This window comes from Gavia stellata, chromosome 10 (assembly GCF_030936135.1).
Source record: "Gavia stellata isolate bGavSte3 chromosome 10, bGavSte3.hap2, whole genome shotgun sequence".
In the NCBI taxonomy this organism is placed as follows: Eukaryota; Metazoa; Chordata; class Aves; order Gaviiformes; family Gaviidae; genus Gavia; species Gavia stellata.
Window position 1 is genome coordinate 9,373,634 of NC_082603.1, and position 16,618 is coordinate 9,390,251.

At 38.2% G+C, this 16,618-nt stretch overlaps 1 protein-coding gene across 1 annotated transcript; it reads left to right on the top strand.

The window, feature by feature from the left end:
• Window positions 1-817: 817 nt before the first annotated feature.
• Window positions 818-3,788, top strand: RGS1 (regulator of G protein signaling 1). The gene is made up of 5 exons (XM_009820736.2): window positions 818-921; window positions 1,300-1,383; window positions 2,032-2,093; window positions 2,671-2,834; window positions 3,565-3,788. Exons 1-5 carry the CDS (start codon window positions 818-820, stop codon window positions 3,748-3,750), a joined length of 600 nt encoding a protein of 199 aa, XP_009819038.1. The 3' UTR covers window positions 3,751-3,788.
• The last annotated feature ends 12,830 nt before the right edge of the window (window positions 3,789-16,618 follow it).

Below are 16,618 nucleotides of genomic sequence, written 5' to 3' on the forward strand. Positions count from 1 at the left end.
CACACTGTCTTTACAAACAACAGCTCTAACTTTAATCAATCTTTATACATGCCAACTCACTTAAATTTATGGAGGCATTCCTGAAATATGGCAATGTGCTTCCAAATAATCTGACTTGGAAAAGTTAAACCAAATTAAATAAGTTCTGGCTGCTTAAAAATCCTTTCCTCTGAAAATCACTTAAATATTTTCACAGCACATGTGTCTAAACAAATCAGATGCCTCTATCTAATACAGCATTCTAGTTTGAAGACCAACTGGCAACTTGCAAATAGCTTGTTGCATATGGAACCTTAATACTGGTATATCTTAAAGTACCTTTTTCTAATATCCCATTGAGCCCATCTAATCAATTGTAAAGTATGAAATTTCAGAACACAGGCAGGTAGCAAATGAATTTTCCCAAAATAAAACTGCAGTATTTGCAGCCCATTTGATAAAGCCAATAAGTACTTCTTATTTGAAAGTACCAATCAGAAAGGGACAAGAATTAAAAGTTCTAGAGGGGATTTTTTTTTTTGTAACACAGCCATACACAGGCACACAAAACAAACCCAAAGTAATTCAGTCTCATCCGGTTTAACCTCAACCACGAGACACCGCTGTCTGTTTTCTTTCTCAAAAGACTCACGTCACTGTGCACTGAAAAAAGGGAACTTCCACAGTTTGTGGTGAGGATACATGATAAACAGATCTGTTCACACCAACTAGCAGGGCTGCCTGCGTCAATAAAAGGCGGTAGCAGAGTCAGTGAACTGACATTTGGTGCTTGGAGGATTATCATTGCAAAAGTCGCTTCACATTAAAGTTAAGTAGAATGCCAGGATTTTTTTTTCCCCACAACAACATGACTGAATTAAATGGAAAAGACGACCGCAAGCTTGCAGAAGGCAAAATCCATAAAAAGAAGCAAAAGACTTTGTAAGTATATACATCTTGGTATAAACTCTAATGTATTAGAAGTGAAAATAACACTAGAATCTTGGAGATGAAGAATTAGCACCATGCTTTGGGCTAAATGACTGCAAAGCCTGCTCAAAGCCCAGGACTAGAACATCATTAAAAATGGCTTAAGCTGATGCATACCAATTAATTGATTCCCTTAAGTAATCAGAAGTAGGTTTTGGATACACTGTGAGCCTCTCAGTCTTTTGAAAAGTTACTTGGATATGTAACTTCCCAGACTTCAGTCACAGGATGGAGCTATCAGCCTCTGTTTAAGTGTTTTAAGAGATTTAAGCAGAATTGAAATGCAACTGCAATTTTAATGGATTACAAAAATGTCTTCATTGGTTTCAGTGGTGCAGATCTCAAAAATTATTTGAAGTGCATGGTACCACATATTGAATCTGGGATCAAGACTTCCAACTCCAGAAATGTCATGTAAGTACTGAGAGACACTAAGTTATAACAAAATATAAATATAGCTAGATTATTATATAGTAAACTATTCTATTAATTTCTAAATTATTTCCAGAACAAGAAATATTATAACAACGCCTAGAATTTCCAAAATACAAGAGAGGTGAACATTAGAAAGTAGAAACTATTAATGGAGTTAAGAGTTTTTTCTTAGTGATGTCTATATGTTTGCATCAAACAGTGAGGGAGAAGATACCTCAGTTAAACCTATTTTCTTCAGAGGGACATTGTATCCATTCTCTAAAGATTTAGAAGAAATGATGCTTCACGCTTAAGTGAAGAGTGGGGATATTACCATTCTTATTTCAGAGATATGGAAACAGAGGTACAAACACAAAATTATTTGGTCACAGTTACAGTAAAAGCTCATCTGTCTGGGAACAGAATTAAGGATAACAACATAGTTCCTTGTTTTTCCATCTCTCATTATTTTTCTCAATGTGGGCTTGCCTCCAGGGTCTCAGATTATGAGAAAGCCATAAATTTAATAAATACCTGGAACATATTCCTAGAATAGAATAATAAATGATAAAATTTGTCTCCTTTAAACATGCAAATAAAAACACATGGTTTCTTCCCTGAAGTCTTTGCTTTTTCTTGTCATCTTAGGCTTTCTGCAGAGGAAGTAATACAGTGGTCCCAGTCTTTGGAAAAGCTCTTGGCCAGCCAAAGTAAGTCTATTACTTCAGTATGACCTTGTTGTTATTCTGAGGGCAAAATTTTATCTAATCTCACCAAATAGGCAAAGCTGTAGCATTCTGCAAACACTGCCAGAGAATGGCCAGTTGCATTTAAGTTATTTACAGCTTCAGTGTAACATGGCTACTGTATTCAGCTTTGCTTCCAAGTTTGGGTTATTTCCTTCCATTTGCTATTCCCAGTATAGCAAATAAACCCCAAATAGCTCAATTCAGTGCTTTTTTGATCAGTCTTCTCTCCTTGCATAACACATCAGTTTGATTTGGAATTTTCTCTCCACTTGCACCCTAAGACAATCCATTTAAGGAGAACTAGAATCTATTGATGTATTTTGGTACCGAGGGTCTAGATCCTAAAACACTGAACATAATTAGGAAGACTCCCATCACCCTTAGTATTAAAGTAACTGCAGTATGTTGAAGAAGGGAAGAACAGTGTATTCTGGCAAGATTTTGTAACAGAAATTTCAATAAAACTCCTGTATTTATTTTATCCTCCCTGGTCACAAATACCATGCTATAAACGATGATGTATTTGTGTTGGCTTTAGGTGGTCAAGGTGTCTTTCGGGAGTTTCTGAAGTCAGAGTTCAGCGAAGAAAACATTGAGTTCTGGTTGGCTTGTGAGGATTACAAGAAAACGAAGTCTGATCACTTGCATGGCAAAGCAGAGAGGATTTATGAGGAGTTTGTTCAGTCAGATGCTATTAAACAGGTATGTACAAAGTTCATCTGTCTAGCGTTGCAGTACAAGGATTCCAGATAATCAGAAGATAGAAGTGTAGCTTCACTGAGATGCTCATACATTCAGTCAGTTATATAGGAAGACGACACAGCCACATGTTTTTACAAGTGTACTTGCATCATTACTGTCTTCAGCTGTGAGATTATCAGATCTCACTAGTAGAGTCATACAAGACAGGCCAGTACTCAGGAGCACCACCAGCAGAAGCTCAGCAGAGGCACCAGTGGCTCAGCACATGGTGCTGTTCTCCGAGTCAGCCCAGTTTGACTTACTGCTGATGTGTGGAGTCAGATACTTAGAGCTTTGTTAATAGGAGAGTCATGGATTATTTCTTGTCTTTTAAAATATGTTGACATTCTGGAGAATAAAAAGTTGTGTATGTTGATCATATTTCACACTGGAGACTCCCATTCTACACAAGATTTCTCCTATTGTTTTAATTGGAGGTTGTTCCTTTACTTACTCCATTGTTGAGTTGTATTACTCCTAACTCCATAAGAAACTGCATTTCTATAATGAGTAGCAATTTTTGTGCATGACTGGCATATAAGCTTTAAAATTCCCTCATTTTGCAGTTCTGATATTGAACTATCACACTGAGTTCTAAGGCTGCAAATTTGTTTATCAACAAACCAAGTGATATATGTAGAAAGAGAGTACATTTTTAAGATGTCAATGGCATTTGTTTCTTACTTTCCAGATCAATATTGACTATCAGATGAGGGAAGCAACAGCCAAAAGGGCTCAAGACCCCACTCACACAAGTTTTGATGAAGCCCAGAAAACCGTGTACATCCTCATGGAAAGGGATTCATATCCCAGATTTTTGAAATCCAAGGCCTACCTGAACCTTTTGAACCAGCTGCAAACCAACACTTCATTTTGAAGTGTCTGAGGCAGTGAAGAGCCAAGTAGACTCTGCATCATATGTCCTGTGGAGAGATCCTTCAGGATGGTTGCATCTCAGAAAGGACAACCCCCGCCTTGGGAGGAGGGGTACAAGGAAGATGCAAACAGCTCCACAGCCAAGCAAATGCAGGATAAAAACTGGCAAGACTATTATAAGTGTGAAAGCAGCACAGGGAGAAAGTCCTCTCCTCCCATATGCCATGGAGTCAAGACAGGATATGGATAGTATATATCATCTTAACTACACTGTGAACATTGAATCAAGTCTTGGATCCCAAAGAACGGCTGATTATTAGGAGGTGCAAGACTAGCAAGCTGAGTGTTGGGAAAAGATTATCAAGTTCAGAAGAAAAATAAGGATGACTAACAATTATGTGCATAACAATAAAATGCCCAGATAAGACTCATTAATGTCTTTTTAAAATCTGTGAATTACTAATATGTGTGAGTGCAGGTCCATGATGTTATTATGCTATGTAAATATATTATAAGTTGACATGTCTTTAAATTGATATATTTTAAATTATATAAGAATTACATAAGCTGTACTTTTACTAGTTTGTATTCAACAGGCAGGTATGTATGTAGCATCTTTTCTGTTTAATTTATTGCAAAATAATAAGCAACTCTTCAATCAAATCTACTTAAAGTTTTATGGTCATTTTACATCTTATTTTAAGTGATTTTTCCATCATAATTACTAAAGTATCAAAACACATGGTTCCTTTCTGCCCCACTATGCCACTACTTCCCATCTCCTTATCCAAATACTAATTTCCCCCACATCACCTTTTCTTTTTTTTTTTTACCCATTTTACACAACGATAATCTTAGTTATCTGGAGTAAGTGATCCTGACCTACATAGACCCATCCTCACAACCCCCAAAATGAAAACCAAACAAAAAATAAGAAAAGAGAAGCAGGTCTAAATTTCCTTCCTATTTTTCATACTCCTCCAGCTACTAGCACCTGAGTCAAATCTCAAATATAGAAACCGTTTAATCACTGACCTCACAGTTCAATCTGCTTCAATACTGATGATGTGTTGAGCACAGCAGATCACCCACACTTGCTTACGTAGAGAGGCAGTAACTTGTCAGACTCACTAGCGGTCACACTCCTTGAGACATTAGTACTACTCAACCTAATCTTGGCAAGATCCAGATGCTAATTTACAATACCAATACTAGCACCAAAGGTCATTTAATTTCACTGCAAATGTTGCATTAAATTTACTCTGTAAAACATGCAATGTTATGAGTAGCCTATACCACAGTAGGTAATGATGAGAACTAAAGTAAAAGAAGAAAATTTGCAATTATACTTCAACTATGTAGCTACGAACATGGGCACTACCAAATCTGAAGTGTTTAAGATCTTGTGACATTAGAGTTCATAATGAAAATAAATCAAAGTGTGCCCTGGTCTCAATGAGTTACCATCATGAGACACAGCTATCACACGGGTGGCAATACAAGATTTTATCTCACCCTTGCAGATTTTCCATTTTCCAAAATAACATGAGCTTAGTCAGGCACACTCCCTTATTCCGTACCAAATGGAGAAGCTGTAAACCCACAGACATCAGCTCATGGGGCGCGTAGACTGTGTTCATACTGCCACCCTTTGGGGACCTTGGGACCTCCAAGGGAGGACAAAATCTTCAGTGTTAGAAGCAAAACTCTGCTGGAAGGAACATAGCTAAGTGGCAGCTGCTGCCAACTTCCACCATCACCTACTATTGTAGCTGGAAGCCTCTGCAAATCGCATCTTCCTACTTTCAAGGTCAGTAAATTCTGAACAAAAGAATCTCGTCTTGCATGTTAAATGTGTATATCTGAGGAAGCCTCTGATTGCAAAACCTGAATGCTCCTGAAGCAATGTAAACCAGTCTTCAGTTGGCTTTCTCTTACATGAATTAATTTTTCAGGATCAGTAGGAATAAACGTAATTCCTGTGGAGTAGGAATAACAACTATGCCTCCCATACAAGGGGCATCCTCGTGTTTGTTCTGACACAGTAACATGGACCAAATGTCACTGTTTGCATAGCTTCAGCCTCACAGAAGACAAGAGAACTGTGAAATATCAGCTACCCTCTAAATGGATACTGCCTCCAAGTAACATTATTCTTTTGACTGTAAATCCCTTAAATTAGTATGGTCCCAGTCTTCATTTACTGCAGTTTCATAGTTTTGCCATGATTTAGCCAAACACCTGTATGAAATTTCTGACTAAAATCATATTTCATAGTATGGCTAGTTAGGATTTTTTTTTTTTTTTTAATGGCTTGCTCTTGCCAGAGAAGACTGTTCATCAGAGGCAACTTCATCTTCTGTTGGGGAGACTGCTGGGTGGGGTAATGGGTGGATACGTGTTTCAACTCAACCTAGGTCTCAGAGACAGGTATAATGAAAAAGAGAAGGCAGACTCTGGAGTCATGCTATGTTTTTGGGTGCTGCAGCAGTCACTGTTCACTTTAAGAGATAGCCAACATCGCTGCCTGTGCCCACTGCCTTGTGACTTTGCATTGGGCAGAGCAAATCCTTTCACTGAAGACAGTGCAACCACCACAGTTGCTCAGGTATTCACAGATGCTGCCTGGCACCCTGAACTCCTGCAAAGAGTCACTGGGTCCACCCTAACAGGAAAGGGTGAGAAAGTGACACTATAACATGCTGGTTAGAGCCCTCTGAAAATAAGCTAAACCTATCCATAGAAGAGTCTAACACAGCTCTCAGGGAGCACACCAACCACTGGTATTACGCAGAGTTAGTATAGACCAGAATATCTGAGGAGGGAAAACAAAGGGACTTTTCACTCTTCCACAAGCATCCCTCTCTGGTTCATGATTGGGTACAGTGTGAGAACAGAAAGTTGGTTTTTTTCAAAAAGAAACTATTCCGCTCCTTACAACCCAGCCTTGGTACGTTTCTAAGTCTTTCACCTCATTCGCAGTAGGAACCCAAAAACAACTACAAAGGTCAATCACCCAGTAAGTTAATTCCAGAGATATTCCAGCCCACTCCAGTGTCCCTGGCAACATGACCATGTTTCACCAAGCAATAAACAGCGTAGCAGAAATTCAGAACTGACTCTGGGATGCTGTCGTAAGCCTAGTATTATATATCTGTTGCTATAGCAGGGCTATACAAAGCTGGTTGTTTAAACAAGGTCCAAGAGATCTAGAAGTATTTTATGGCAATTTATAGTGCCATCCATACTAATCTACTTTATAAAAGGAAGAAGCTATAAGTAATAGTTCAATGGTACAACTGAAACAATTTTTACAGTGTTTTAAGACGCTTAATATTTACATGCTTTAAAATAGTCCAGAGAGAGGTATTTTTATTATTTATTCAAAATATCTTTTTCAAAATGCAGTATACAATGCTTATTTTGCAGTGAATTCCTTTTTTGAAACATTACCTAAATGGAGGTTCTTTGGACTCAGAAAAACAGCAGAACATGCAGATCAAAGGGATTAAGGACTCAATATTCTCTGTGACCCTTGGTTCATTTACAAGGTGCATGCACCATATCAAGTTCATTTGTGATTTCCTACTCACCTCCTCCTCCACCCACCCATGCACACACATAGCCTCAGTATTGCAGACTGGTTTCACAGCTGTGGGTTGTGCCCTGCCTAGCATGGCAGACTCTTCCAAAACGGGACATGTTACACATCAAATATGGAAAGCTTGCCTCCCTGGAAACATCCCATACTCAAAGGAGAAACTTGTGAACACAAGCTCTATTTACTATCCTGTAATTAATTCCCCCCGGGCAATCGGGGGAAACTGTCCCTTTTCAGCATATGCTAGACTGAGTTAATTACCAGTTAACTGCTAAAACTTCCCAGAACAATCAGGATCTGACTGGCACCCAACACTTACTGAAATATTTTAGTAAGTGATGTCAAACAACTTATTTGATTTTTTAACTACATTTAGCTTTCCCTTTTTGGAAAAAACATACCATAGGAGAATGGAAATTTGCTGTTCTATTCACGGTCTCTAAGAAAAACAGTTGAATCAGATTGGCTATCAGCTACAGATCAGTATAGGAAACCAGGATGCAATACATGGAGAAGCTTTAAGATTTGACAGTAGTGACTCAGACTTTTGAGTGTTCTACCCTACCCCTGAAGGAAACTTTTTCATTGTTAAATACTGAAACGCTGACAAACAAAAAAAAATTAAATCATTGTACCATCTTTGGGTACACTTTTGAAGTGAATTAATTTCTCCCTGCTGCAGAGAGATGTTTTCTTTATAGGAGGACTCAAGAGTCCAGCAGACCCTGAATGTGAATGTAGAAGACTAACTTTAATGTCTCCAATTTGGAAAACCTTCTCTAAATGTATTCCCTGAGATAGATATTTTCAATATTGTTCCAAACAGAACTAAAAATATGGTATAACATAGTATCATTCTCTCCCATATATTAAAAGGCCATCCACGAAAGCCTGTTAGTAGAGACATGCTATCATTATGCACAGTGAAGGAGGAAGGAAATTAAAACTGAAATGGTGATGAATAGTACAAATTCATCACCTTATACCCTTAAGTGCCACCCAACCCTGCCCACACTCTGAAGTAACAGGCTTTCTGGATGTCATCCCCATCATGGTTGTGAAATGAATGTGAAAAGCAAAAATAAATGACAATAGGCGGAAAAATTAGACGTTCTCATCTTCCATTCAGAGACGTGGGTTGATTGTATCAGAGACCATAATGTCTGTAAATGAAGCTTTTTGAAATTACGTCTTTAGTCATTAAACACAGGCAGAAATTGCAAGTTCTTGCTTAATATTCATTGGATGATTTAAATTTGTCTGGGATGCTCAGAAACAAAGTCAGAGAGGAGTTAAGGTTACCCCCGGCTTTGTTTGGATAAATATAGCCTCAAAGGTTTTGGTCACAAAAAGGAGATTTACAGCAACCAAGAACTGATGTGCTTATTTTGGAAATAAGCTCATTCCCCCTCATTTCTCAAAACAGCCCCAGAAAGTACTCTCTTGAAAGACCCCAAAGATCAACACTTAAAAATCTACCGAGCACTTTGCTTCAGTTTCTTCAAGCAGTCTAAGCACCACACAACCTTAAAGCACTTATCTAAACTACTTTGGTGACCAGCTTTCACATGGTTCCTTTCACTAATAAAATTAAAAATAGCTTGAGTAAAAAATGAAATGCAGAAATGTAAACCTTTCAGGATCACTCTAGACTTGTGTGCAGAGAGAAACAGAGCAGATTAGCAATGCTTCTCTTCAAAGTTTGTTATACAGCCAAAGTACTAAAGTGACAGTACAACTACCTACAAACTTGACATCCCTTGAGTCACAAGGGGTTTTGGTTTTTTTTCAAGTTACTGTGGCCAGAAGGCTTCTGCTATTAGAGGACAATCTTTAAAAATAAAACAAAATAAACACTCTTTGCATAATAGTAATAATTTAGTAGCCCATGAATTTCATACCACTTATGGAAAAAGTCTGTACTATATTTACCGTAGCAAATGGTTTGTCAACCATGAAGGTCAAGAAGCCAGCTTTAGAGATAGAGACTTGCTATTGAACAGAATTTGACCAGACATGAGTTTGAGCAAGACAACATACTTGTTCATGCCAGTCTGAGGAAATAGTGAACACACACAGGATGTTCAAACAAAGGCCAATGTCCAGCCAGGAACTGGACAAAGCCCAGTGTGCAACTGGAACAAACACCTGGAGGATAGGGGGCCCTGGACTAACATGGTCAATTATTCTGACCAACTTGGACCAAACTGTAATCAATAACTTTACGCTAAACAAACAACTGCAAGATGGACAACCAGCATCTTCAAAATGAGTACACTTGCAGGAATTGTAAGTAGCCTTGCTTACTGCTGTGATTTTGTGCATGCGTGTATGCAGAGTCTGATAGAGAGCTAAGGACGCACAATGCTTTGTACCCAAACCACAGTACCCACCTCTCTGAAGCCTGATTGAATGGGAGGGTTGAAAGTTCATGTAAAAACTAGTCCAAGCTTCCAGTCGCATGATTTCCTTTTCTACTTTGATGGTTGCAGAATATTGGGCTTGAACAATGACATCACGTCTTTTAGGAAGAAAAAGGGAAGAGAAAGGTCATAGTGTACAACTGAGGTAAGGTTTTCAGAAGTGCTATCTGGACTTCAGTCTGTTTTCACTCAGCAGATGATTGTTAATAGAGTTTGCCGAGACCAATCGCAATATAACATTTGTCCAACCTTATAAATAAAACCTGAAGCCATGAATATAGAAACTTCAAATTCTTGAAGTCAGTGACTACTAGCAGGCCATGCCTACTTCCACCCAGAAACAGAAACCACTTCATCATCTGTATAGCTGCAGAGAGTTTCTTTGTTGTTGTGGAATACAGTAAGGAGCTGAACCTGTGAACACTGTTCCCTGTTGCCCTGTGAGCAGATTTTTGCTGCACACTGAACCTAGCTTTTCTTGAGGCTATTTTCAATTCTATAGCAAGAAAGTTCCCAACAGAACCTGATCAAAACCACCAAGTAAGATGCAACCAGAGAAACAGGACTGTCCTCTGGAAACCTCAATGGCTGTACTAAGTGGAAAGCAAGAACGTTGATCCGTTATTTCTATACTACTCCCACTCAAATAGCAATGAGGATGAGTAGCACCTAGATCAGAGTATCCACTTTGTGCTCTCCTCAAGGTTGACAAAGACCTCTTAGTATTTTACTGCTTTTCCTGTGCTTGGCCCTAGATCTCTAGGCACATCCTCAGTGCTCCTATTTACATACCCTTGTAAGACACGGCATCAGGAATGCGAGTACCAGGCAAGCCCCAGCAAGCAGTGTTCCTACATTCATGAATGCCAGTGTGTGGGTGTACTGCAGGAGAGAGTAGCAATGTGCAAGCAAGGGAGTATGTGGGTAGACGGAAAGAATGGGTACAACACAGAGAATGAGACATATAGTACTTCCATGTTCACTAGTGCGAAACAGATGTAGGTGGGCGAGATGTTTGTTGAGCAGGAGAGCATTAAAATAGAAACACAAATAGGAAAGAATGAATATAAGGGCAAGAGAAAAGAAAATAAAGAGAAGGCATGAGGATTAATAAAGATGCTACTAGGTAAGTGAACACAAGAAAACAGAAAAGGAAATACAAAACTATGAGCAAGAACTCATCTGGGAGCACTATCCTCACTGATAAGAAAAAATTGTTGCAATCAAGATGTTCAACATACATTGTCTAAACTAGCTGGCAATTGATAGTTAATCCCTAGAAAAAGAACAGGCCAGAACAACTGACAAATTCAGCAGCTCTGATATGGTATAGCCATTTTCTCCGTTTTGATACTTTGGCTTTTCAACTTTCCTCATCATTTCCTTTCTGAAAAGCACGTCTAGCTTAACTGCTGACTGAACCAAGCAATAATTGATTCCTACATAGCACATGCCCTCACGACACTAAAGTTGGTCTGCGCCTATACACATGGCAACATAAAGAATTCAAAGGAACAAGGCCATATCAGAAGCCATGTTAACCAGCCTGTTCAAAGTATGCCTTGGTTACCTGCTCGTCTCAGTGTCTCACCTATCTGGGCAAGGAGTCTTTCAGGCTAGATGAGACCATTCATTACAACGAAACTGCAGAGAGTTTCCCCAGAGTCTGCACCACATCCACCCTCATGAGACCACAGTTTGAACTGATGCACACAGAAGTTATACCTTCTCCTTCAGGATGATACCAGATGACATCTAGTGGAATCTCTATGTAATAAGAGGAAGGATATGATTTAGGTTCAATTATGTAATTTTTCAGTGAAGCAGCATACCTGGTTAATGACTAAACCTTCAACTCCTATGTGCTTTAAATATTCTGGAAAGGGAAGTAGAAAGGCAATGTTCTGGGTATCAAGCTATGAAAGAACAGTAGTGGAAAGCAGCTAACTCAGAAAAACAAGTTATAAAATCATATTTGCAACAAGTTTAATGAAATAGCAACAAACTTGCATGGTAGCAGTCCTGTTGAGAGTAAGATAGAGTCCTCGTAGTGGCTGGGAGGCACAGTGATGGCAGGCAGGAACATATCCATAGCCCTTCAGGGTCCCTCAGTCTCTGAGGGCTTCCCAGCCAGCCACATTCTCTGGTTTTACAGTTCCTCTGGACTGATCCAAGGACAGATTTGCCAGCAAGTCAACCACCCAGTGCTAAGGCACTCAGGCAATCCTAAATGCCTGCAGATATCCATTACATTTCAAATGGTGCTTTAGAGCATGGTCAAGGATACAAGAAAACTGCAGACATGAAATAAGCAATAAATCTTGCACCTAAATATCGTCCCACTGTACAAGTCAAGAGGAGGTTTGGAGAAGTATTTTCTTGAGCTTAATAGTAAAAACAAGGTTATGAAAAAACCCCAAACAAGTTTATTTCAATTTTAAGCAATATTACAGTGTTTTTTTATGTCTGTAATATGTAAAAAAATATTTGAACACAGTCACTGGTTACTGATACTCAGTCAGTGCACAATTTAAATTTACAAAGAGATGATCTCATATATGGTGTTCTGATAATTAACATCACTTGATGATAGAAAAAGTTCATTATCATTCATTTTAATACTAAGATTTCAGATGGGCTACCCTTTAATGTCAATCAAATTTATTGCAAAAATAAGATATATTTAAACTTTTTCAAAAGAACTTGTATATGTATATATGTATCCACACAAGGTTTTTACAAAATATATGTAAATCAAATAGTTAAATACTGGTTCAAATCACTAGTGGAGACTATCAACATAATTGGTATTTTCATTATGTAACTTTTCCAGAGTCACATTTATTCATATGGTGCTTTTTTGTGTGTGTTAAATTTAAGTGGATCTACAAGTAAGATTCTTTGTAGCAATTTTTAGCTTGTCAAGTTCAGGCCAAAGTTACTTCCCTCAGACGCTTTTAGCATATAACTGCCTGTATGTGCAGGCATTAGAAGTATTATAGTTGAGGAAGCATGTAAGAAAGTTGGATCATCTCACTACTATGACTACTTGAATAATCAACTCAAATTACATTACATAAATATTTGCCCCTGCCCATTCCTATTATAGAAATGGAACAACATACTCGAAAAACCTCTGTGAAGGTATGAAGACAAGATTTAATGAAATAGCAGCCATAGAAAATAGATCACATTGTGATATCCCTTGCCATAAGCACAGGCCAGGCCCCATGATGCGTTTCTTACGGGCAGGTTCTCATGCTGCCCTGCTCAGACACCAGGTTCTGCTGTAGGTGTACACACCACACATTTCCTCCCTAGCAGAATCATTACTGTTGGAAAATGGATGTACATCCGTCTACACTAGGCATGTATACCAGTAGGGTGAGCTGCAATAAAATAAATGTGTACTATATTATTATAGGCTCAAACTTCAGTTTAAGTTCAAATGCTACACAGTTCATGCTTTGCCTAGGAGGCTTTGTAAGAGAAAAAGAAAGATGAGTCAAAACACAGATAAGATTGAAAGAAACATTGCACACTGCACACAGCTGGAGCAGGGAAAAGACCAACCTTTCCCTCCTGACAGACAGTCCGTGCCTTCCTTGTACACACTGGCAAATCCCCAGAGGCTGCAACTCACAACTACTCCCAGAAAGGACAGAAAGCCCACTAGAAAGATACTTTTTCCCGCCTCTGTGACTAATTTACAACTAGTTGAGCTAGTGCTTACTCCCAAAGCCCCAGTATCACTACAAACTAGTCTACCACCGGCATGAACAGAGAAACTTCAGTGCTATTGCACTGCACAGCTGCTTTGAAACACTTAACTAAAGAAGAATAAGTGAAATGTAAATAACTTGAGTCTTAATTTGAAATGAGGCCATAACCTGGGCAACAGCTATGAGAAAAATGACAGATGACCTCATTCAAGTTTAGAGAAAGTTCTGCTCTAACATCACTCAGATGGCGTACAATACCAAGCTGACCTGTTAGAAGCACATAAAAGCCTCACACTAATGGGTCAGAGCAGAAAATAAAGGCTCTCCCACAGCAATCCGAAGCACTTGCTTCATAATGCTGCCTGTAATGGGATGAAACTTGGTTTTAGTGCAAGGGTACTTTTGCCTTTCATCTCATTTCAACACAGACTTTAGATTTCATGTAAAGAACTTTGATACAGAGATGGAAAATATTAGTCACAAAACTCGGACAATGCATGCAAGATTTCAATGAAGTAAAATACAGCTTCATTTCATTACAGCTGATCAGTAGAGATGCAAGATAATTTCAGAGCAAACAGCCTCTATCAGCAGTTCATCAGAGTCCAACTGAACTTTTTCTGATAGAAACCACAGCCGCTGTTTGCCTATAGCATGTATAAGAAAGGAGTCGGGCACTAACATGAGCAGCATAGACACAGCCAAAGGGTAGTAAGAGCTTCTGCGCTAAAAGAAAATAATGAAGCAAAAAAACAGGTCAAGGAATTTGGAAAATTATCCCTACAAATGCAACTACTAAGTGAAACTTTTGAACCAAGGGAAACGATCCAAGAAGAGTTTCTGTAAGTATGAGGTTTTGTATTTCAAAATATTAACAGAAAAGTATAGCATAGGCAGGGAAACACCTCTTTTCCTCTTGGCATGTAAAGTTCTCAAAATAGCAAAGGCATTCATTTTAGAAATGTTTCTGATATATAAACAACTCTATCCCTATTTATATATGAATATTTTGTGTAATACTCTTGGTACAAACTAAGTTGAGTGACATTACAGAAGGCGCTTAATTAGAACTTTTATATTGCGGTTTCTCTCTGAAGGCTCTGCTGAAACCTACGCTGTGTACTAAAAACTGTGACATTAGGTAGTTTACAGATTCACTAGCACAGCATAAGGGTGCTAGAAAAATCAAAATGTATGTTGCAGTTTGAAAAAGAGAGAACTTGTTCTTTGATCTACCAAAGCAGTTCTCCCGATATTTTTCCAATATAGAATATAATAACAGTTAACAGTCATTTCCAGATCAGTACTGCTTACATCTTTTACAGATGTGAATAACTTCAGGACTTAGATTCATTTATTATCAGACAGGCAATTCCTTCTCCAAAAGTGTTGTAACCATGTGACTTCCTTTTTGATTACCAGACATGCAGGAAGCACAGATCCTACACGATAAATAACTTGTGGCCTTGTTGCAATAAAATCTTTTAATGAGCAAACAAAAAGGATACTACATGTTATTTACATGTACCAGGTGAAAATAGCTCCCGTGATCCAAATCTAGTTAGCTGAATGCTACAAAGCTGTACTAAGTAGTTAAGATGTAGCTGGGCTAACATTTACAATAGAAGATAGGACACTAATATAGGTCAAGTCACAGGCTGCACTTGTGAACATTAGCCAATTCAAAACTGACACAAATTGCTCAAGGGCATGTTGTAGCTTTGTGTACTATTCCTGTCCGATTTTAGGACTCAGACTATTGCCAGCAGAAACAAGCAACATTAGACTAGTGAAGCATAGACTATGCTTCAGCGGAAAGAAGACATTCCAAAGAAGCACTGAAAAACGATAAAATCAGCATGCTCTGTTCCTCGGTCTATTAGTAAATGTTTCTAATATAAAAAGAAGAGATAACCACAAAGCCCTGGATGTATGCTTGGCAAGCGTGTGTACTCAACAAGCCCTGGAGAACAATATTTGCTTAAAGCCTCTAACTCAAATTAAAATGGTTCCTCAGAACAATAACATTTCCTTATACAAATGTGACTTCATGCAGCAACCACATGAAGAAAAAAATTACTGATTGACACTTTGAATTTAGATGGAGGTAGCTGAACTAGATTACTTAATACTGCTTCATCTAGTATTTCTTGAGCATTTTTGTGTAGCAGGCAACCTACATAAGCTTCTTCAGGTTTCAAAAAAGCCACAAAAGCTGTATTTTGTTTATATTTCAGTGTATAGAGACTAACGACTGCACCATTAAAACACTCAAAATAGAGGGCATTGGGTAAAATAATTTAAAATAAGGTGATAAGCAATAACCATATGCCAGAATTTAAATGCATAGCTTTATCTTAAATACAGATTATTGTGTAGTTTTAAAAGATTGCTTTTAGGCAGAGGGTGAGATGAGTAAATACTAGTGAAATGAATAGGCAAGCATAGAGGAAGTATTACAGAAACCATACAGAGAGTGTAGTTCAGAGAATTCCACGAAAGTAGGAACTGGGCAATGGCCACTGGCAATCCTGCAGGGAGCCTGAGCAGCAGGAGTTGCAGTATAGCAGTCGGGCAGAGTTATGAAGTTTCAATATCCTGTAGGAAATCTACTGGGTAAGACTCTCATATAATGCAAAATTGGATATAGGTGTCAGGGAAACAAGGAATATAAGATTAAAGGTAAATGCAATAATTTCACAGGCCTTGTTCTGTGTTTTATTATATGTTTCAGTTTGAAGAAAAAATTGGTTGTAGGAATGGTATGTACTAGTCAAACCCAAACCTGAAGAAACCCATGAGTTTAAATAAATAATGTATAAGACTATTGTTTTGATTTCAGGCAGGTATATACAAACTTATCCACTGTCCCATGTAAACTTTGCAAAGAAATTGGCATCTCTTGAAAGCCAAAGGAGAAGAAATGAACATACTTCAGGTCACAAGATTTTTTTTTGTTTTTCAGACAAACATGTTCTTGACTGCCTCATTCCTAAAAAAATTACACCCTTTCTTATGGATATCATATCTATAAAAAAGCAAATTTAATACAGATTTTTATTGACTTTGAGATGTTTACTGAACAAATATCAATGTTATTCTCAGACACTTAACAAGTTACTC